The sequence below is a fragment of the Arvicanthis niloticus genome, chromosome 21 (genome assembly GCF_011762505.2).
Source record: "Arvicanthis niloticus isolate mArvNil1 chromosome 21, mArvNil1.pat.X, whole genome shotgun sequence".
Taxonomy (NCBI): domain Eukaryota; kingdom Metazoa; phylum Chordata; class Mammalia; order Rodentia; family Muridae; genus Arvicanthis; species Arvicanthis niloticus.
In genome coordinates this window covers 9,890,369-9,913,157 of record NC_047678.1, presented here as the reverse complement: position 1 = coordinate 9,913,157, position 22,789 = coordinate 9,890,369, and the positions used below count along the sequence as shown (strand labels likewise).

The 22,789-nt window shown below is 44.6% G+C and overlaps 1 protein-coding gene across 2 annotated transcripts in view; it reads right to left on the bottom strand.

The window, feature by feature from the left end:
- Positions 1–22,789, bottom strand: part of Nt5e (5'-nucleotidase ecto) — a 47,004-nt gene that overhangs the window by 8,588 nt on the left and 15,627 nt on the right. For both annotated transcript variants that reach the window (XM_034483889.2, XM_076917694.1), the window contains 2 exons: positions 11,460–11,682; positions 8,515–8,703 (listed from right to left, as the gene is read on the bottom strand). In XM_034483889.2, the coding sequence (XP_034339780.1) occupies positions 8,515–8,703; positions 11,460–11,682 (412 nt within the window). The remainder of the gene's footprint in view (positions 1–8,514; positions 8,704–11,459; positions 11,683–22,789) is intronic.

Here is a 22,789-nt window from a genome sequence, read left to right as displayed (position 1 = left end):
CCTGCCTCTGCTTCTCAAGGGCTAGGATTACAGGTGTGCACTACGCCTGTCAAGCAATATAGGAAGGGAACCCGAAGTGAATGAATGAACAATTCTCATTCTACAAGGCTGTCCAGACAATTCAGTGTCTTAAGTTTCTCAGCGTGTGCCGGCCAGGCATAGTAGGTACACCATTTTCCTGTATGTCTCTTCCCCTTACCAGATGAAGGCATTCTCTAGAAACCTTGTACACATACACTCAAGGGACTATAGTTATTAATGAGGACCAAGGAGGAATGACTGAGCTGTTCCTAGGGTGTTTTGTAGCAGCCACATTCACCCTGGGGGACCAACAAGCAAGCACAGCATCTCCCCAGCTCCTCACACCAGTCATGTTTGACAGGCCTTCATCTCCTGGAGGACCACAGGAAGACTTTTCGAGCCATTCATCACCCAGAAGCCTTGCTGTTTGCCTGAGGGTGAGTGGCCACAGAAGAGGCATGAGGCCCAGCATCAAATCACTCGCCATGTTTAATTTCTTTCCAGGAATTGAATTTATTTTTAAGTTTTTATTGTGTGTGGAGAGGTCATATGTATGGGCCCAGGAATCACGCTCAGGTCTTCAGGCTTGGCAGCAAGCCTCTTTACCTGCTGAGCCTTCTCACTGGCCTGTACATTTAAGTTAATGACACCCTTTCTCGATGTATACTGTGTGTAGTTCCAAGATGGATTTGCCCTTAAAATCTTCCTGTTTCAGCCTTCCCCGCTGTAGGTATGTCTCATTATGTGAGTCATAATTCACATCAAATTTCTGTGGAAGTGACATAGTTTGGGTTGTTTAGAATCAGATTATAAAGTTGATACCCTTGGTCCACTGTGTTCCTATTACCTGCTACACATATGACTCCTACTGGGTGTTTACAAAAGGTCCAGAGGGACTCAGCACATGTTCATTCACACATGAATCAGTTCTGAGAGCTGGCTGTGACTATCATTTATCTCTCCAGGCCTCCCACGAGGCAGACCACATTACTAACTAACTATACTTTACACAGGAGAAGAAGGACTACCAGAGCAGACCCCTGAGGGTGCATGCTGGACTGTGAAGAGGAGCTGACTGGAAACCAAAGCTGTGGGACACTGACTTTGCGTCCTCTCCTCCACCTAGAGCAGCCTGCCATGGGTTACTCTGAGAAGCTGCAAGTTGGTTGGCACAGGCCACTCACAAACTTATATGCAGAGCCAGGTTTGTGCCTTTGTGTCCCAAGTTCTTGCAGGGTCTTTTAATTTACCTAAGAAAAGCCAAGGCGTGCTAGGAAGAACTTACTCCAGGCCCTGCCCTGCCCTGCCCTGCCCCTGTCAATGACTAGAGCAGTGCAGAATAGACTAGAATAGACAGTACAAGACACAAGCACCCCAGCCATACACAAGAGGGGGGAGCTGCTTCCAGTGCCAGGGTCCCACTGTGCTTGCAGAAGATCCAAGACACATCAGAGTACTAGGGAGGGGGGACGACTGGTCTAATCCTCTTCCCCTGCTTTGCTTCCTTGGGCAAGGACAGACCTGCCCTTCACTGCAGGAGACTAGGTATTTAGGGAAGCCTCCTCCTGGCTTTGCCAAGACTTCTCTTCTGGGCATGTTTGGCAAATTGTAATTCCCCTAACTGTCCACAGAGTGGCAGAGACTATCCCATCCAAGTGGAAAAAGGATTAACAAATCGCAGAAATCTGGCATTCTGCCCTTTCTTGGAAAATAAAGAGAGTTGCAAGCCAGACTCCTAGCCTTGGGTTTTGTTTTTTGTTTTTTGTTTTTTTTTTTTCCTTCCTTCCACGGCAATAATTTAAACAGATTGTTAGAAGTTAGGAACCTGCCAGTTCTGTCAAATGCCTCAATTAGCTCAGCATGCACTCTGCAAAACCAGCACCCCTCTGGCAGGGAGCACCTACTCTCTAGTTCAGAAAGGTCTTGATGTTCCTTTTCTGAGAACAAAAGATGTGTCAAGGTTATCTCACACAGACGTACTCAGGAACGGTGGCTTCCTTTGTGGCTGAGGTAATATGGGGTTTGGCTGCTACTCTCTGCCTCCACCAAGCCAGAGTCTCCCTCACTCCTCCAGGCATTTGGCAACTCCCGAAAACCACTGGCTGGGAAAACAATCCAGACCTTCAAATTTTCCACACTGTTCCACGCTATTCAGCCAAAGGCCTAAACATTTGTTACTTTTTGCTCTGCTGGGCTATTTTTTCTTGGACATGTATTTCCAAGCCCACTTCTGCTCAGACTTTTTACCTCGATGCATCCCTATGGCTTTTTTTTTTTTTTTTTTTTTTTTTTTTTTTTTTTTTTGAAGCTACACCACTATTATCATCACTTTTTGTTAAAGAAAGCTTTGGCTCAAAGAGATGATGTAAATTGTTAGACAGTATTGACCGAACCACCAGGGAACAAACAGCCTGTAAGAGTATCAAACCCTTTCCACAATCCCAAGCCAGATTCCAGAGAAAGAAAAATAAAATCCTGCACACAAGACCACCAAACAGCAGAGCTAAGATGGCATAAGCTTCCAGCCTGTGACACACTCAGTGTTCAGAGCACGGGGCCCATCGGGGCACGGGGCCCATCGGGGCACGGGGCCCGTGAGTCCTCAGGAGTTGACCAACTTTCCTTATAACAACCCTGCTCGGGGCTGGATCCCAACTGCCATTTATTTACGGTCATCCTCTTCAGAGCTGGGCTTTCAATAGACTCATTTCATCTTGGAAAGCAGCCTCTTGAGAAGTAGCTACCATGGACAACTGCTGTGTGTGTGTGCAAAATGTGGCTTTGCTCAAAAGGGAGCGGGTGCTGAAGCTGGGCCAGGCAGAAGCTATCTAAAAGGAGTGGTCACTGGAATGAGGAAAGTCTCTGTGCTGACCTAAGAAACACCCAGGGAGATTACTGCCAAGGCCACTGGTCAGGCCTCTGCCCTTTGGCTGATTCTCCAGTGCACACAGGAAACCCTGAATGTCAGCAGTTCTTATCAAGTGCCTGAAAACAGTTCCTTGGAGAATGTCTCTCTGTCCTGTGCATGTGACAAATGTTAGGGTTGTTCTGGAAAGGCACAATTTACTTAAAGCCCAGCTTTCTTCTCTTGCTGCTTTTGTGCATGCATGTATGTGTGTGTTGGGGCAGGGGGTTAGGGGTCTCACTGTTTATTCCTGGATGATCAATATACTATAGACCAGGCTGGCCTCAGAGAGTTGCCTGCTTCTGCTTCCCAAGTTCTGGGATTAAAAGTGTTTATCTCTCCGCTTGGGCCTGTTTTTTGTTTTTGTTTTGGTTTTGGGCTCTCATGTAGCCCAGGTGAAAATGACCTTGAACTTCTTATCCTCCTGCTTCTACTTCCCAAGTGCTTGAATTATTGGCCTGTGCCACAAACTGGCTTAAAACCTAGCTTTTTAAACTGTGGGTCATAGTCCCATATGAGGGAAGGCGTTGTGACTGAATGGCAGGTTTCTGAACATACAATGACCAAAAATTCTATCCATGCCCAGGATGGATCTTTGTCTTAGAGTGATTATCCACACTGCATCTTAAGCTTCACAGACTTCATTGTAGCCTTGGTTCCAAACACATATGTGCACTTTGCACTGCACATGTGGTCACACTGGGCAGGGACAATATTGATTGACTCTGACAAACCATTGAAGATGATGAAGTATCAAATATTCAGCCAATACTTAAGAATACTTAAGTCTCTACATAAAAATAAGCGGGAGCAGGTTGTGTGAGCCATCTTAATAAGAAAATTTGCTTTTGTCTTTAGGTTTGTTTTTTTTTTGTTTGTTTTTTTTTTTTTGTTTTTTTGAGACAGGGTTTCTCTGTATAGCCTTGGCTGTCCTGGAACTCACTCTGTAGACCAGGCTGACCTCGAACTCAGAAATCCGCCTGCCTCTGCCTCCCAAGTGCTGGGATTAAAGGCATGTGCCACCATCTGGCCTTAATTCTGTAGTCTTAACATAATTTCTACTCCTTAAGTATACGAATAATGTGAATTTCATATTTAGTACATGGGTGCTTAAGTCTAGAATCAATCATACTGAAAATAAAGTAATTAAAACAAAAACCTAACCAATCCAATATTCTAAAAGAGCTGTACAAACTCCAGCATGGTGGTGCATGCCTGTAATGAAAGCACTCAGGAGGCAGAGGCAGGTGGATCTCTGTGAGTCTGAAGCCAGCCTGATCTACACAGTGAGACACTGCCTCAAAAAAAATAAAAATAAAAAGGCTGTACTTATTAACATTCATTTAGCAATATTGCACACCTGTGTCTCGTATGTTAGCCACTCAGGCTAATGAGAGAATAGGAAAGCAGCCAACTGGTTGGGAGACGTGAAGCGTCAAAAGGAACACAGTGAGGAAACTCTCGAAACCAGAGGGGTCCAGGAGTGGGGAGTTCTGAAGGTGTCTGCCATTGACCAAGTCTCAGCCTTGTCTGAGAAGTGAAGTGGCTGTGGTGGAGTGGAGGGGACAGCCATTCAGGGGATAAGGGAAAGGATTCTGTGAGCCTGGGGTACTGAATCTATTGTCCACACAGACACCCTTCCTCACAGGATGAAGGCAGGAGCTGGTGTGCAGACACAGATAGGAAATTGGGTACTAACCACTTGGTGATATGGGAGGGTGCTGGGAAACCATTGGTACAGTGATGAGACGGGAGCAGGCTGTGTGAGGCCCACAGTTTACCATAGTAGCTTGCAGACATTATATGTTATTCTACCGAAAAGAAAGGGAGAAAGGAAGTAAAAAAAGAAAGAAGAAGCTTCCTAAAATCTTAAAGAGTAAATAGTTAATTTCTATGCATGGCTGCCTTTCTAGAAAGCAGTCTGTCTGAAAGGAAGGGTCACATATTCCCAGTACTGAGCCCTTTACTGAACTGCAGATTAGAAACTGATGTCCAAGAGAAGAAACAAATGTCCAGTTCAACAACTGGCAGGCAGACAGGAAGCAGCACCCTGGGAGTCTCTTCCAGAGTCATAAGGACAGGGTGGTCCTATGCCTGCTGCAGGCTCCAACTTGAACTTATTTTCCTACTCTTTATCATGGACCATTGTGTAACTCCAGAATGTAACTACTTCAGAAACACCATTTGCCTCTTGGACCTCATTCCTGAAGTTCTTACACTTCGCAAGCCTGGCTGGGAGGGTTTCTACTCTTCAGTGTGACATCAGGCCATGCCAGGGTTAGTGGAAGGAACCTGGACAGAGTTTCTCCATTGGAGGGGTAACACGTGCACTATTAGTCATGTTTCATTTAACTTGGAGGTTTTTAGAATGTAGGTTACAAACAACAAACAAGAAGGAAACGAACTCAGTAGGCAGCAACAAGCACAAAAGACAAAATAAAAGACCAGAAAATATCAGGGTGCTTTGGGAACGTTTTCCTTTGAGCCGTGTTGTATATTGAGACATTTCTTAAACTTTAAATTTCCAGCTGGGCATGGTGGCTCATGCCCGTATCCCCAGCTCTTGGGAGGCTTCCATAGAAAGACTGCAATGAATTGCAGTCTACAGGTTACAGAGCGAGTTCCAGATCAGCCTGGGCTACAGTGACTCAAAATATCAAAGGATCTACACTTGCATGAGCTACATTCTTTTTACCACATTTACTAAGTAATGTCTAACAGAGTATTATTTTAGCTTCTTGGTAACTTCATAAAATGGTTTAGTGAAAGATTGCTTCAGTTTTTTTTCAGTGTGTGTGTGTGTGTGTGTGCGCACACGCGTGTGTGTTTGTGTGTGTGTGTGTGTGCGCACACGCGTGTGTGTTTGTGTGTGTGTGTGTGTGCGCACACGCGTGTGTGTTTGTGTGCATGAGAGAGAATAAATATGAGGCTATGCTATGCTACACATGAAGTCAGAGAACAACTTTTGGGCTTCAGTTTCTCTCCTTCCTCTATTATGTGGGTTCAAACTCAGGTCTCCATCATTGTATATCTTGTCAGTCTGCCTAAAAATCTTTTTTTTTTTTTTTTTAAAGCTGGCAAAAATTTGTTTAAATACATAAGTAGACCTCATCTCCTATTATGTCCCTTAATTGCTAAGTTTAGTTCTCAAAAGAGAGCCAAAACACATCTTCATGGGAACAAGTTTAATTTTGGTAATCTATTCCGAAATGTGAAACAGATGACTTAAGACTCCCTCAGGTCGGTGTTTAAGAGACCGGATTCAGGAGTTACAGATAGCAAGCTACAGCTTACCCTCAGATCTCTCATCTCATGTTGCAGGACTCTCTGACTGGGGCAGTAGTTGTAAGAGCAAAAGGATAATCGCCATCCCTGCCAGCTTCTTGGGTTAGCAGGGCACCATAGTCAGTAGCCACACAGCGCAGCCTGTGGTGCCCAAATGGTGCCATAAAGTGGTACAGATGAAGACGGTGTAAAGATACAACAAAGTGTCAAGGGGGGAATGATTGCATCATCTGAGTAAGGGGTAGCCCTCTGAACTGTTGGTGTCATTTAAAGTTTTTGTGTGCGTGCATGCACACACACACATATATAGATAGATATCAAAGTCACATGTGGCACGGTATTCTTGTGACGTTAGTGCTTGCTGTCATGCTATTAGAAAAGGGGATCTTACAGTCAAGGTCACCTAGTCACTACATTACGTTCCTAGCCAGCAGGACCACAAAGCAAAGTGAGACTCTGTCGCCATAAAATAACAATAAAAGAAACAGTAGAACAACAATGCAAGCAGGGTAGGCTGGGCGCTTCGGGAATTTTCGGTTTACTTTATACGTATCTCTGAGAGTGCACACGTTTGTTCACGTACCTGTTCGATCCTGCTGTAAAATGTCATGCTTACTATGGCTCACAGCCAACCCATAAAGGATGACATGGCAGAAGCGCTGGCTTGTTCCTGCTGTGAGCTGCAGACTTCTAATACTACCGTGGAGAAAAGCTACAGAGCCCCCAGGGTTTGAACAGGTCACATCCACAGGGATGCCATAGAATTGTAATAGAGAAGGCAAGCCTGAGGCCCCACCTGAAACTGCTGTGACTTGGGTGTGGCTTCTCCCTTCTGTCCTAGCAGCTTATGAGTCCTCACGGTGGTGACACGGAGGTGAGGACAGTGGAACCTTCAAGGAGTGTCTGATGTGAGGTGATGAGGTCACTGGAGCCATCACCCTCGGAAGAGATTAGTTCTCTTGAGACCACAGCTAGCTCTGTGAGAGGGAGTGGTTGCAACGGGAGGGCAGCCACACACACTTGGCCTTCCTGCAAGTGTCCATTTTCCTTCCTGATTCTCTCCCATGTTGTGTTCTGAAGAGCCAAGGGGACGTTCACCCAGTGAATTCAACTGTTCCAGGACTTGTAATCTTCAAAACTGTGATAGACTCCTTATTAGGAAGCCAGTATACCCAGAGGGTGTCAGGGGACCTGTCTGCTCAAGGTCAAGTGAGTTAGGAAGGAGGACTTTTGACTCAATAGCATGTTTCTTTTCTTTCTATAATTTGTACTGTATCCTACCTTCTGATTCCACATGTACCATGTATTCAGCACTTAAAATTCTAAGAAGTTCTATGAAAATAATAATAGTAGTGATGATGATATTTTTTAATCCAGATACACAGGTGCTGAAAGGGTTAAAAATTTTCAAAAACTCCTAGCAGGCTGAGCAGAACCAAGAGTGCAGGTCAGCTTGTTCATGAGCTCTGTGTTTCAGGGACTTGGCTGACCACAAGATAGATGGTTGAGTATGAATAGGCTCTTAGAGAATAGCCTATACAAAATGTTCTCCCTGACTGTTCCTTGAACCCTGTCACAAACTGAAAAATGGGCTGGGACTTTCCACAGGTACTCTCCAATAACCCTCCCTTCACTCCCCCTGGGTTGTGGTTTTTTTTCCTTGTGATTTTTCCTTTTAAATACCCTGTACCTCCCAAGCTCAGGGTCAGAACCCACTGCCCCTGCGTGGGTTACCGGTCTTGACCTCAGCATGCTGATTGAAATATACCTCTTGCTGATTGCATTGAGTTCAGTGTCTTGTGGGTTATTGGGTGGCCACAAATTCCTGAGGTTTGGGTGAGGTCCTCCTTTTGTGGGGGTCTTACAGTGCATGCTTATAATCCTACCACTCTCCTCAGAGGCAGAGGCAGGAGAATCATAAGACTGGGGCTATTCTGGGCTAGATAGTGAAACTCTGTTTTAGAAAACCCAAGGCTGGGGATATAGATGTTTAAAATACAGAAAGGCCTGGGTTCAGGTCCAAGAACCACTGAAAACATCTAAACTTATATATTTATCTTTTAAAAATTCTACCATTGACTGACATTTGTCTGGAGATTAGTAATGTTTTCATTTCATTATGTGTGCTATATGCTTGTATCATTGAGTTTTAATCATGAAATGAATGGTTAGGAACACCTCCCAGTAAGATTATCTGTCCTCATCCAATGCAGATTATACACATATTGTATATTGCAGCTTATATATTGTATATTGCACACTGAATGAACATCCTATCTTGCAGAATGCATCAAAACAATTACCTGTGTAGAGGAAGGTGTTGGAGTGCCCTCCCACTACGACGTCCACGCCTCGAACCTTCTGAGCAATGAGTTTGTCCATCTCAAAACCAGAGTGACCCAGGGCAATGATCTTGTTCACATTTAGAGTTTTTAGTTTATCTACTTCAGGCTGCAATGCAGTGATTTCATCTTCAAAGACTAAATTTGTCCCTAAGGAAGAAAATTAATGAAATAGATATTAAAAGAACTTCATTGCACTACGTATATACCAACACACTAAGTATGATTTCTTGTTAGAGCTCTTCACTTACTGAGAGCAAAATGTATGAATACCTCTGGTACAAAAGCCTGAGCAGCCAAGAAAAATGTAAATCAATGTTCTTGGTTGCATTTACCTAATATTGCATTGGGTTAGGTTTGTAGATGATACATATGAATTATACATACATATTACATACATATTAACATATATAAAACATACATATATATGTATATATTTTTGTGTGTGCACATATACTACAATACATGCATGGAGGTCAGAGGACAGTTTTCAAGAGTTGGTTCTTTTTGTCCACCATGTGGGTCCTGGGGATGGAATTCAGGACATCAGACTATGTGGCAAGCATCATTATCTGTTGAACCATCTCACTGGGCCATAGATGATAGATCTGCCTAAACTGACTCTCATACTAAGAAGAAACTTCAGGTCTGGTTTGTTTCCATCTCCTTTTACACTTAGGCCTTCACACTAACCATGAAAAACATGTCTGAGCACAAAAGCAAGCGTGGTCTCTACAACTGCGGCCAGCTCCATTGCCTTGCCTGGAAACCTGGGACATTCTGTCTTCAGAACTAAAATGCCAACAAGTAGGCTTTGAAAGCCAATTTCAAAAAGAGGTTTTTACATGTCTTTTTTTTTTTTTTTTTTTTTTTTTTTAATTTTAGTTTGTGTGTGTTATGACATACTTATGGATGCCAGATCTCTCTTTCTACCATGTGGATTCCAGGGCATCAGGTGAGGTGGCAGGTCCCCTTCCTTACCCACAGAGCTGTCTTGCTGGCCCTTGGAAACTAATTTTGGCATGGTGGATGATAACTGCTCACTTGCAGGTAGGGGTGGCAGCATTAGAGTAGAACTGAGAGCTGCATGACCTAGAGACCTCATCTGCCCTAGGAAGGGGAGCCAAGCTCACAGAGCTCACACTACCACCCAGTGCTAATAACGAGTGCCTTGGGCTCTGACTGCCATAGCTCCTGGAATCCTGTGCCGACACATGAACCAGGCCTCCTAGCCTTTAGCCCAAAACTAGCAAGTCAGTAGGTCTCCAGTGGCCGAGAGGGGACCACAGACATGCCGTCCTGAAGTCTCACCCAGCACTCTGTTGCCAGGCAGTTCTCCAGTTGGCCTAGGTGCTCTCAGGCTAGTTTCTAAGAACTGACACTAAAACAAAGGTGCCCCAGATGCAAAAGTCTCATAAAGAGGTTTCAGAAGGGAAGTCTGTAAAGCCCAGTATCAAAATCGAGAGTTTCTCCAAACATCAGCCGACTAGTGGAGAGGCAGCCATTGCCCACTTCCCTAATGCAACTATTGAGTTCCCACATGCCAACTCCACAGATGCAAAGTATGGAAGATAAATCCCAGCATGAAAGCATGGAGGCTCCCGAAGAGCAGCTGGGAAGCTAGCGGCTGGCTCAGCAGTGCTGAAGTGGCTTAAGTCAGCACTGAAAACTTCAAGAGCGTTAATGTTCTGCTACCATTGTCCGTCACAGGAACGCCAGGGACGATATGAGTCTTGTCTATAACCCCGATAAGCTTGGGGCTCCCTGGACAGCCCTCGACACTGAGTCCTTGTCTTGGTTTCTTTTCCTATTACTGTGATAAAAATACCACAAACAACTTACAGGGCAAAGGGCTTAGGTTGGCTCACAGTTTGAGGTACAGTCCATCATTTTGGGGGGAGAAGTCCTGGTGGCAGGAGCTTGAGGCAGCTGGTCACACAACACCCACAGTTAGAAAGCAGAGAACGATAAGTGTGTGTCCTTTTCTGTCATGCAGCCCAGGACCCAACCCTAGGGAATGGTGCCATCTTTCTTTATGGTGGATTGCCCCACCTTAATTAAGACAATACCTCACAAACATTCCTGGGGTCTTGTCTCCTAGGTGACTCTTGCAAGGTTGACTATTAATCCTAACCATCGCAGCCCCCTTTTCTGTCAGCCTTCCTTGGGTATTCCTCTAAAAGAGCAAGGTGCACCCCTCCTTCTGCTATGCAGCCCCTTCCTCTCCTGCCTCCTTTCTCTTCACTCTATTCACTATCTTCTGTCACAGCCTCATTTATTTATTCTCTCACTGAATATGAGCACAGGGAGAAACAGACTTCTTGATTGGTGTTTCTAGTGCCTAGAACAGTGTGAGGCACAGAGCTCCCCGGGGGAGGGGGCGGGGAGGAAGGGTGTGGGCAGAATGTTGCTAGCCAATCCTTTGGTTAGTCCAACAACAAAACAGTTCTGAGAAATGCCTCAGGTCTGGACACCACATGTATAAATTTCATGGGATGTATTTTAGGATGCATACATGCACGCATGCACGCATGCACGGGGCAGGGGGTGGATTTCAAATTAAATGTGCCAGGAATTGATGTTATACATGTGTGCACGCTCTGAGACTAGAACTGGGAAAACTGTTTTATTGGGAACCAGAGATCTATGGGAGCTGCCTGTGCCAAGCTTCACTTGCAATTTTGAACACACAGAATTAAACAGAGACACTGTTTAGTCAACAAAGAAGTTCACCGAGCAGAGACAGCGATGCCCTTCAGGGGATAACTGAGAACAACACAGAATCTGCCACCTTGGCTTGCTAATCACCATTCTTCATCTGCTATAGACTATAAAAACATGGCCGGCCAATCACTGCTTTACCACATCTACTCCCAAGTTACAAGTACCGTGAAAGTAGAAGATACCTGGATTTGAGAGGAAGGGGGTTTCCTTTGAAGTGTATCCAACAATCCCCACAACCTCACCACCGACAGAGAGAACTTTAGATGGCAAATAAAGTCCGGATATCTGAGGAGCTAGTGGCCCCCGTGCCTTAATGTTTGCACTCAGAATCGGAAATTTGACATTTCTGAGGAGGGGATCAATCAGTCCTTCCACACCGTTATCAAATTCATGATTTCCCAGTGCCTACGTAAAATGAAAAAGAAAAAAAAAATAAGTATCCTGAATTTTCCAATAAAAGCATATTTTTAAGTATAGTGTTAGCCCAGTGGTCCCCCAAATGGGCTGGGGTCTATAAGACTTATCCACATACATGTTCTGGTGTTCTCCTTACCTCTAAAGGCAACCCTTGGGCTGAGCCCAGAGACATGTAGATCACAGGTAGGTACAGCATTGTTGCCCCGGGCTCCTCATCCAGTGAAGCTGCTGTGAATGTGTGCATTTGCAACACCCCCAGCACACACTGTGAGTGGGAACTCCTGCCCCACCCTCTTCCAGTCAGCCAGCTCCACAGACCACATGTACCAGGCCCTCCTACCTAGCTCATTTCCATTGTTTTTTAGAGTTAGCCCACAGGTAAGACCCAATCATCCAACCCACCAGCACCTTAGTAGAATGCAGACACCCCTCCAGAACCCCCTTTTCATTGCTTCCCTTGGGCCATGTCTTGAGTCCTCATAACTGGGCGACTCAAGGACTTCTTCACCTCATCCAGGCGAATCAGGGCTGACAGAAGTCTCTGTTACAGTGGGTGTTGGCTTCCTGCTCTAGTCAGCCCCAGGCCACCCTGTACCTTGAGCAGGATAGAAAGCCCAGAAACAAGATGGGTAAGTGGAAAGAGAAAGCAGTCCCTTGTTTTGGAGCCTGGTGGAAGCTTTCTGCCAGCTGAGAATCAAGAATTTCAGCACAGTGAACACCACTGACTGTGAAGGTTGCTGACAGAGGGACAATATCCCTTTTATATAGATTTTTTTTTTTTGTTGTTATCAAATGGGAATGTTAAAATAGCAATAAACTGTGCTCAAGGTTCGCTTCTATCCTTTTGCAGGTGTTTTCTGGAAGTCTCCCAAATAGAACTAAAACTTTGTTTACAGTAAAGATAGCTTAATGTTCCCCACAGCCCTTGTGATCTCAAGTTTTATCATGTCAGCTGTAATCCTAGCCAGTGCACATAAGAACCACCCTATGATCTCACTTACCAGAAAAAGGAAAGTTTCTTTAGCTACCTTTGGAGCTGCAGCTTCAGAAGCCACCAAAACCAGTATGTGTGGCTGTTGTAATGACAGGACAACTCTATCTTGGGCAGCCCACACCCAAGGGTGCATACCCTCCTCCTAAGCACCTGCTCTCTCCCACGCTTACATTTATACGGAACTTCTCCACATACACTAATCCACCGCAGCCCCGCTTTACACTTGTAAAGTGTACGCTTTACACTTGCCTTGCCCTAGAATTCTTTTCTGTCTTTCTCCGAGTAGAAGTCTCTAAAAGGAAGCTCTCAAGATGGCCCCGTCCCCAGCAGCTTATGCTAGGGAAAGACTTTCTGGTGAGGTGACCATGAGACCTCAGCAGGCTCTGGATTCACTCTGAGCACGGGGCTTCGGTTGGAGCAGGGATGGTGTCATCCGTATGCTGTTCCCTTCCTCAGAGTCACAGCAGCTTTCTTCAGAAAGCCCTGTCTACCCCTTCGTCACGTGGCCTCCTGGATAACCTGAGTTTCGGGCAGTTGCCCACTTGGTTTGGCTGTACAGGCCATTTTACTTCCTTGGTACCTAAATTCACTAAGGTTATCAGCACAACTTCAGTCTGCTTCACTTTCTTCATCTGAGAAGAGGCCTGGAAGCATTGGCTCCTGGTCGTTGAAGCTTACATGGGCCATGGTACATTCTCTCCCGCCTCACCCCCTCTTCCCAGTGAGGCAGGTAATGAACAAATAGTTTAGTAATGAACCTGGCTTGTGCAATGCACACACCCCTCTTCTAACATGCACTTGGCAGCCTGCTACAGCACATACTACGTGCACACACCACCCTCCAAACAATGCACTTGACAACCTATGGCCCTGCCTTCCCTAAGCTGCATGTACCACTCTCTCCAGACAATAGAGTTAAGTTCCTTCTCCCCAAACAACCATCAAACAATTTCTATTCAGTCATACTCCAGTTATGTCTAGGTATGAGGGTAGGGAGGCAATCTGGCCTGAGCTAGTTTGGGACCCATGTTGAGTAGGGAAAACTGTTCTGTAAGTGAACTTTTAGGGAGAAATTTGAATGTTATTTTCTTGCTATTTTGTAATCCCTGAATACCTTTATTACAATGTTTTATAAGAAAAACCTAGCCGGGCAGTGGTGGCGCATGCCTTTAATCCCAGCACTTGGGAGGCAGAGGCAGGTGGATTTCTGAGTTCAAGGCCAGCCTGGTCTACAGAGTGAGTTCCAGGATAGCCAGGGCTACACAGAGAAACCCTGTCTCGAAAAACAAAACAAAACAAAACAACAACAAAAAAACCAAAAAAAAAAAAAAAAAAAAAAAAAAAAAAAAAAACCCCAAAAAAAGAAAAAGAAAAATCTAGAAAACCTTGGCTGGATATGACCACCAGTCGTGTGACACCAGTATATTCCAGGGCTATATTGTGGGGTCATTTGTTGTCTCTCCCCTGGCTAAACTGAGTGCTCCCAAACTGCATTGGTCTTTCTGTCCTATTCGCCATGTTGTCTCCTCTCCTGGCACACTGACATTCACTGAGTACCTGTCACTCAAAGGGCCGTGTATGAATCCTCCATGAAGCATGAAGGCATTCACAGTTCCACTCTGTCTCCCCTAGCAAGCTCATAATTGCTGAACTTGCACTTTTCTCCACCTCCGATGCTCTACCTAGTTACCTCCTCCTCTTTTCTAGTTAACGTCTCTGAAAGCTGATCTATGCCTAAAGGTTCTCTTAGTCTCAGACATTTGTTTTTCTTTCTTTGAGTCTTAAAACATCAAGTTTTCTTCTTATGGTGAAGTAAATACTCTGTTATATAATAATCTTAAGGATAGAGTTTTGTTTTTGGTGAATGTTTCTATATTCATTAAATTAAAAAAAAATGTGGGTGGTTGTTTTGGGGTCTTTTGAGACTGAGTCTCACTGTGTAGCTCAGGATGGCCTCAAATTGAGTCTTGCATTAGCTTCCAGAATGCTGGGAACGGACATGCTCACCATCACAGGGCTCAACAGTTTTCCACAGAAGACTGACCAATTCATCGGTGGTGTTCTATCCTTAGCGCATGACGAATGTTCAAGTTTTTGTTTGTTGCTTCTTTAGTAACTTGTTCCCTCCCACCCTGACTTGAGTAGTGACTGTGACTGTCTATCTCAATTTTCCATCCCTTGGGGGAGAGCAGCCCTATCCATGGACATCAGTACTCTCGATGGAGGACCAAATAGCTTTAGTCACCCTCACCTTCAGCTCCAAACTTCAAACTTCTCTTGGGTTCTCTTGGGCTGTGTGTCAATTGTCATGTGTCCATTTTCCCTTGGTGTTTCAACAGAACACCAGCTTTCCAGACCCCAAAAAACTATCTCTGAGACTTGTCATCTGGGCCTGTGGCCTCAAGTGTCAGATCCAAAACAGTTCTGGGGATATTGTTCTACCGAGAAGGACAATCTCAGTCAACTGAGCCAGAAGCACAGGTATAAGGCCTTCCCTGCTCCTGTGGCCTTCTCCTCTCATAGGGCAGCTAGTCAGGACTCTACCAGTGTGTGCCTGGTAACACTAACATTGAGGAAGAGGAAGTGTGACAAATTATCCCCTCCCATTAGAGTCTGAAATACCACATGAAAGGAAGGAGAAATTGTTACAATTACCACATGGAAGGGAGATAGCAGTGTTTGAGTGAAGCTCATTCTGGGGAGGCTGTTGTGTTGGTAAAAGCATGGTTGGTGTTCTGCACTTTGTTTTTTTTTTTTTTTTTTTTTTTTTCTCTCTCTCTCTCTCTCTCTCTCTCTCTCTCTCTCTCTTTCTATTGTAATAAACACAATGACCACAGCACAACATGGAGAGGAAAGTATGTATTTCTTCTTCCAGTTGACAGTGTATCATTGAACAAAGTCAGGGCAGAAACTCAATGACAGAAATCTGACACAGAGGCCACGGGGGAGTGCTGCTTACTGCCTTGCTTGTCTTATGTCACCCAGGCCCACCTGCCCGTGGGCGACACAGCCTACAGTGGACTGGGATTTCTCACATCAATCATCAGTCTAGAAAATGCCCCACGTATGTGCGCACAGCACAGCCTGCTGGGTAATTCCTCAACTGAGGAACCTCTTCCCAGGTGACTCTAGTTTGTGTCAAACTGGCAAATACTAACCAGTGCAACTATTGTAGTAGTTTAGTTTTAATTACTTATTCATTTATTTTTATAATAGAGTCTTACTATGCACCTCTAGCTGGCCTGGAAGTCTCCATGCAGACTAGGGTAGCCCTTAACACAGAGATCCAACTGTGTTTGCCTCTTCATTATTACGACTAAAGGTGGGCATCACCACACCCAGGTCTAGGTGTTTGGATTTTCTTTTCTCTTTATCTGCTTTTGAATCTATATTATTACATGATGGTTAGTCAGAAGAATGGAATTTGAGTTGTACCTTTGACCCTGGCTAGAAGCATGACATCCCAAACTACCCAAAAGGCTCCAAGATCATAGAGATTTTCTATTGTCTCTTCTCTTAAATCAATCAAAATGGTCCTGCCAATCACCTGAACAGGAAAAAAAAAAACCTCAAAAAGTCCTCACTTCTGGAAACATGATATACCTGGAAACATGTTTAAAAATATGAACGGGATAGTTGCCCTTTAATGAGGCATAAAATTAGACACTCCAGAAGTCACTCTCTCCACCCAGTTGCCTACAGACCATCATTGCTAAGTCTGCTGGCTTTCTGACTTCTAACTCAGAAAGTGTAACTTCTGCCCACCCCAGCCCCAACTCCTTCCCTCCCTCTTTCTCTTTTTTTCCCTCCTCCTCCCCTTTTCCCATTCTGCTGTGTTGATGAGGATGTGTGTGGGGATGTGGTGCATGCATGGGACTGTGGAGATGTGTGTCTGTGCACATGCATGGGAAGGCCGGAGCAGGACAAGGTCAGGCACCTTCCTCTCTGGTTCTCCAGCTTATTGGCAGAAGAGATGGTCTCTCTGTTTTTGGATAGGCTGGTTGGCCACCGAGTTTTCAGTATCTGCCTATCTCTAGCCCCAGTGGAGAGGAAACATGCGCATGCAACCATGCCTGGCTGGTCCTCATACTTGCAGAGCAAGGGTTTGTGTCAAGGCCATGTCCCCAGATCCCTTTCCTCCTCTTTGCATCTCCAGTTTTTGGACATCAGTCAAAATCAGTCAAACCCAGCTGCCGTGCCATCAGACATTTTATCTCGGAAGACAATGCCCACCTACCTGCTCCCTTCACTGCCTCATGCAGCTGCCTCACTGGCTTCTACTGCTGAGCCCATCTTTTTTTACATTTAACTCAGAAGTGTGACTCTTTTCCTCTTCTCTGGCTTCCACCTTCCAGCAGCCATTAAGATCTCTATCTTACCTGCTATGTTGTTTTATTTCTCCTCTAAAATACTTCCTTCTGAGTCTGTTTTAAAATCCATTTATCACTAGAAGGTGTTAACGCATGCCTTTAACGCATGCACGTGGGAAGCAGAGGCAGGCAGATCTCTGTGAGCTTGAGACCAGCCTCGTCTAGAGAGCTACTTCTAGGAGAGCCAAGGCTACACAGAAACCCCTTCTCCAAAACAAAAACAAACCAAAAAATTCATTCTAAGACCCTACAAAAGGGACCCCAGTTTCTCTCTCTCCCATTGCTCTGGTCTCATTGCAGTCTTGGCCTCTCTGGACTAGACAGTGACTTTCTAACCAGGCTTTTGGCCGTCGCCATTCTCTTCCCTAAACCACCCTCTGTTGCTGCCAGAGCAAACCTTCTGAACTGCAGGTTAGATGGCTCCACTTTCCACTTGAAGGCCCTACAGAGGCACTACAGAGGCACGAACAGTTTAGGATTCCACCCAAAGCCTTGGCAGGCCCCACAAAGCTCTTCTTTGTGCACTGGTCTCATCTCTCTCAGCCTCACTTCTGGCACTGTCTCCCTGCCCCCCTCCCCCCATGCCCTGTACTGTGAAAGAAAGCATGACTACCTCTACCACTCATGACCAGGGATGTGGAAACCATAACATCCTCTGAATGAATCAAATGAAAGCCGTAACTAAAACATGCCAGCGTTTGTTATGCACGTCCTGCATACCGTAAAGAGGAAATGAGGAAAATGAAAACTTAAAAACAAACAACAAAAACGAGGTGTTTGCTATGATACCACCACTGCGCTAACTTTACAGATGAACGAAAAGGTGAGATATTGTCAAGTGAAAGGACCTGTAGGTCACACAGTCTGTCGCTTTGTGTCTGGTGACAGATGAATGACAACAGTCATACACACAGATTCAGCAGAAGAACCTGGCTGCTCCCTGTTGTCCTTTACTGCTTTATATACCTAATGCTGCTCCCAGGAGGGATGCTCACCTCAGAGAGACCCAACAAGTCTCTCCCCTGCCCTCTGAGCAGTCAGAGGCACTTTGATCTTTGACGGCAGATCCTTGGATCACAGCAGGATGCACTGCTGGGAGGGTTATGGGGAAGGAGGGTAGATGAACAGAGAACCACTCACAAAGTGCCTGTTTTTCCTCCTCTGACAGTTCGCTTTTCCCACAAATGTCCATGTAGAATATTCTCCTTGTAAACATTTTGTATTTCCCTTTCCCCACTTGAGATTTGTCCTGCTGCCTTATTTCTTTTGCAGTTAGGAGGAGTTCATGATGTCTCAACTCCTCAGGCGTGACATGCTTCCCATCAGTTTCCCCACACTGCTGGCTTGCAGCGGCAGGCGCTACAGGGGTGTAAGTGGATGGATCTTCTTTACCATTTGTTATCATTTGTATTACCAACAGGTCTTGGGAAAGAGCTGCCCAAGAGAAGAACATGGAGCAATAGATGATGGAGTGACAGACAGGAGGGGACAGCCACCCCTCAGTGTGCATGGGGAAATGCTGCCAGGTCTCGTGACATATCACAAGCCCTCAGGGTAGAGGATGGCATGGGATTTGCCTAAGGCTTATATACATGTTCCGGTGAGGTTTGAATCATCCTTAGGCTGTTTACCTCACACAATACAACTGCTATATTATAGTTATTGGACTCTAGTTTTTGGAAATATTAATAAGACTATCTGTGTATATTCAATATGAATACAGATTTTTTCTCTCCAAATACCTTGGATCTGCCGTTGATAGTTTTTTTTGTTGTTGTTGTTTGTTTGTTTGTTTTTGTTTTGTTTTTTGGTTTTTCAAGACAGGGTTTCTCTGTGTAGCCCTGGCTGTCCTGGAACTCACTCTGTAGACCAGGCTGGCCTCGAACTCAGAAATCCACCTGCCTCTGCCTCCCAAGTGCTGGGATTAAAGGCGTGTGCCACCACCGCCTAGCGAATTCATGACTTTTATACTCCCTGTGATGGTCCTTTGCCTTTTTTGGTCTTTTCTGGAAGTTCTCATTTACAAACTAAAGCTCTCTGAAACCCCATCTACACGGAAGGACCCATGAACTGTTTGACCTTGGCTGGGTGATGGAATGTTGTGGATCAAGAGCCAAGGTTGTCTTGGGCTATCGTTAGTCTTTTAATAGTTCCTGGCTATGAACCTCTATATCTGATCTCATATCCTCTTGATAAAAACTCCTGGAATTTATCATCTTGCTAAATTTGACTTTTCGAATCCTAATAATATGATTTTTTTTTTTCTTTTGAGACAGGGTCTCTTTTACCTCCTGCTGACCTTGAAGTTGCTTCATAGCCAAGAATGTCTTCGAACTCCTGATTCTTTCTGCCTCTACCTCCAAATTAGTAGGATTACAGGTCATGGCCAGTTTATGTGGGTCTGGGGATGCAACTAAGGGCTTCCTTTAGTTAGAGAACTACTCTACTAACTGAGTTACATCTCCAGCTCCCACATTAATTCTTAATCCTCCAGAAGAGACTTTTCCCAGTCCACTGTGGCCAACCTCCTAAGGACCACTTTCCATATTCGTTGTAAGCACACTGACTTATGACTTTAATTTGTTCTATGACTATAAAATGTCACAAACCCTCTTCCACGTGGGACATGCCACTCAGGGTCATCTGAATATGTGTTCCCGAGACCTTGGTCACACATTATTATTTGCTCAAAATAAACTATTTTCTCATTTTTCTTTAAACCAGAGTTGTAACTTCAGATCGACACAGTGAGACTTCACATTGACATTGTGACATTGCTGCTAACTGTTTAACCATTATCTTAGGCAAAGACCTGCCATGATTGGAACCACATTCTCCTTCTGCTTTGTAAGACAGTGAACAAACTTGTAGATAAATAACTTCCAGGACTTATATCTAGTAGTCAAAAGGATGTGAGGTCAAATACAGAGGTTGATAGTAAGTTGCTATTAAAAGAGACTAAGATGCCCAAGATGACCACGAGTCTTTTAGTCCACAGCATTCTGTCACCTTTTAATCACAATGCTCTGGTCAGCCATGGTCAAACAGTCTACAGGCTTCTGTACAGATTGGACTTTGCTTATTTGTTCATCTTATTAATTAATTAATTAACTAACCTTATGACAACCTTGTACACTCACCAAATAAGAGAGATGAGTTTAGAAAATTAATCTTCTGTACTTTCAATATTAAAATCATAGGCTTGTGATGTCAACAACTGGTCCAGTTCTGGTTCCTCCCCTTCCCCACTTTCTTTTGAAGAAAACACTTAAAAAGAAACGAAAGTTCTCTATCTAACCTGGTGTGGTGGTTTGAATAGGAATAGCCCCCATGGGCTGATATACCTGAATGCTTGGTCATTTGCAAGTGGCACTGCTTAAGAGGCATTAGGAGGTGTGGCCTTGTTGAAGAGGGTGTGGCCTTGTTGGAGGAAGTGTGTCACTAGGGAAGGGTGGGCTTTGAGGTTTCAAGAACCAAGCCAGGACAAGTGGCTCTCTCTTCTTCCTGCTATCTATGGATCTGGGTGTAGAACTCTTAGCAACTTCTCCAACACCATGTCAGCCTACATGCCACTATGCTCCCCTCATGGTAATGGACTAACCTCTGAAACTGTAAGAAAGTCCCAATTAAATGTGTTTCTTTATAAGATTTGCCACGGTCATGATGTCTCTTCTCAGCAATAGAACACTGAGTAGGACACCTGGGATTTTTGACATTTCAACACTTCAAACTGTTTGCTACTTAAACTCAAACACAAATGAAAATATTGGAAACAGAGGGGACTCAGTTCCTCTGTGACTCAGGCTTCCTTGGCCACTAAATGGACTCTGAGGAATACTGTCATGTTACTCCTGCCTTCTGTAGTAGGTAGTACTTACATAGGCTGTGGGTGGCTTACAAAAACTCTTTGGCCTTTGAGAAAGCTTCTGTTGACAGTAGGTAAGGCTTGGAATGTCGTGTGAGTTACCAACAGAGGAATGAAGCTATTTTAAGGCTTCTGATGCCAACTTTCTTGCTTGAGCTATTAAGAATCCCCTGTAATTAGGGGAGATGAAAAACGTATGCTTAAAGTTTGACTTGGAATTCACATGCATTCTGTTGCAGGCCGGGGCTACTTTCCCTCTGAGGAAAAGCTGAAAAACACTATAGATTAATTATGAAGTTACTACATACAATTTCACTTATTTATTTCCAATATACTGTATGTTGAGAGAACCCCAAACAGTAAATTAACTTTTGGATACCAATGAAACAGAAGGAAAGTAGCTCAAACCCACACAAGTTGACAGATAAACAAATACCAGGTAATATAATATGCCACACCCCTTTCTTTGTCTGTGGCAGATGCCAATTAACTGACTGGGTCGATCTTTTCTGATAAATTTAGAACAAGCCTCAGAATTTCCCTTAACCCAGCAGTGAAGGGAACAGCTGTCAACCAACCAGATATGTCATTTTTCATTGCTTCACGAAGATAGTAATTATGGAATCTATTTATGAATAACAGAATGTACTTTTAACCAGCAACGGATGCTAGAGGCACAATTTTAAATAAGGACAGAATCCTTCTGACTTTTCTTTCCGAACCACATTTGGCAGCAGCACTCAGATGCAGATGCTGGCCACACTGGCTCTGAGGCAATATGCCAGTGGCTCATATACAAACATCACTCATATACAAACCCTCTAGTTTGTGCTGAGTAAATGGATGGGTGGAGAGGACACTGAGAAGGCTTCTCAGGGAACATGACCTGAGCTCCATGTTGCCTGCAGTCTGAGGAAGGAGACACAGAGGTCAGTGTTTCCTGATTGTCCACTAAAAGATCCTGCATCCTCTGAAAAAAGTTAGCAAAAACATTTATTTTCTGATTCTTCCAGTTGCAACTGATGGATGAAAACAATCTTTCTCCTTGTTACTCAATAACCATGTGCATTGATTTGTCCCTATAGTCTATAAAATGTGTCTAACAGTGAAGAAGTAACCACTGAGCCTCTACCAGTGAGTGAGGAATCAAATGAACAACTGGTGGGGAAAGGGAAAAAGAAAGAGAATAAATACATTAACTCCAAGGCTGGGCATGGTAGTGCAGTCCTTTGTTCCCAGCACTTGGGAGGCAGAAACAAGCAGGTCTGTATGAACTTGAGGCCAGTCTGGTCTACATAGCAAGTTCAAGGTCAGCCAGGGCTACATAGTAAAGCGATGTCTTAGACAAGAAAACTCTAAGGCTGCAGTTATTGGTTCAGTTGCCCAGGTGGGGGCAACATTTGGGAGACACAGTCCCAGGCCCCAGCTTCCAAGCAAAGTTCTACTTTGAAAGACTTTGGGGGGGGGGCGGTAAGCCTCACAGCCACAAGATGGAAACAGAGTAGCAAAAGCGAGGAGAAGCCACAGAGCCCCCAAAGGTAAACAAACAAACAAACAAACAAACAAAAAACCCACCACAGTTAAAAGCCCTGTGGTGGTTTGATCACAGTGGTCTGTTCCTTGGAGCTCTTGGGACAGCTTTATTGGATGGTGGTCATTTTGCCTTGACTACAGGATGGAGATTTTGTTTTGTTTTGCTTTTCTTGGCCTCCCACTTGCTAAGTAGCCAAGGATGATGCTGAACTTCTGATCCTCCTGACCCTCTTTCCCAAGTGCTGGATTGCACGTGTGACCATGCTTGCTTTTTGCAGTGCTAGAGATGACCCAGGGCTTCCTGCATGCTGGATAAGTACTCTGTTGCTTGAG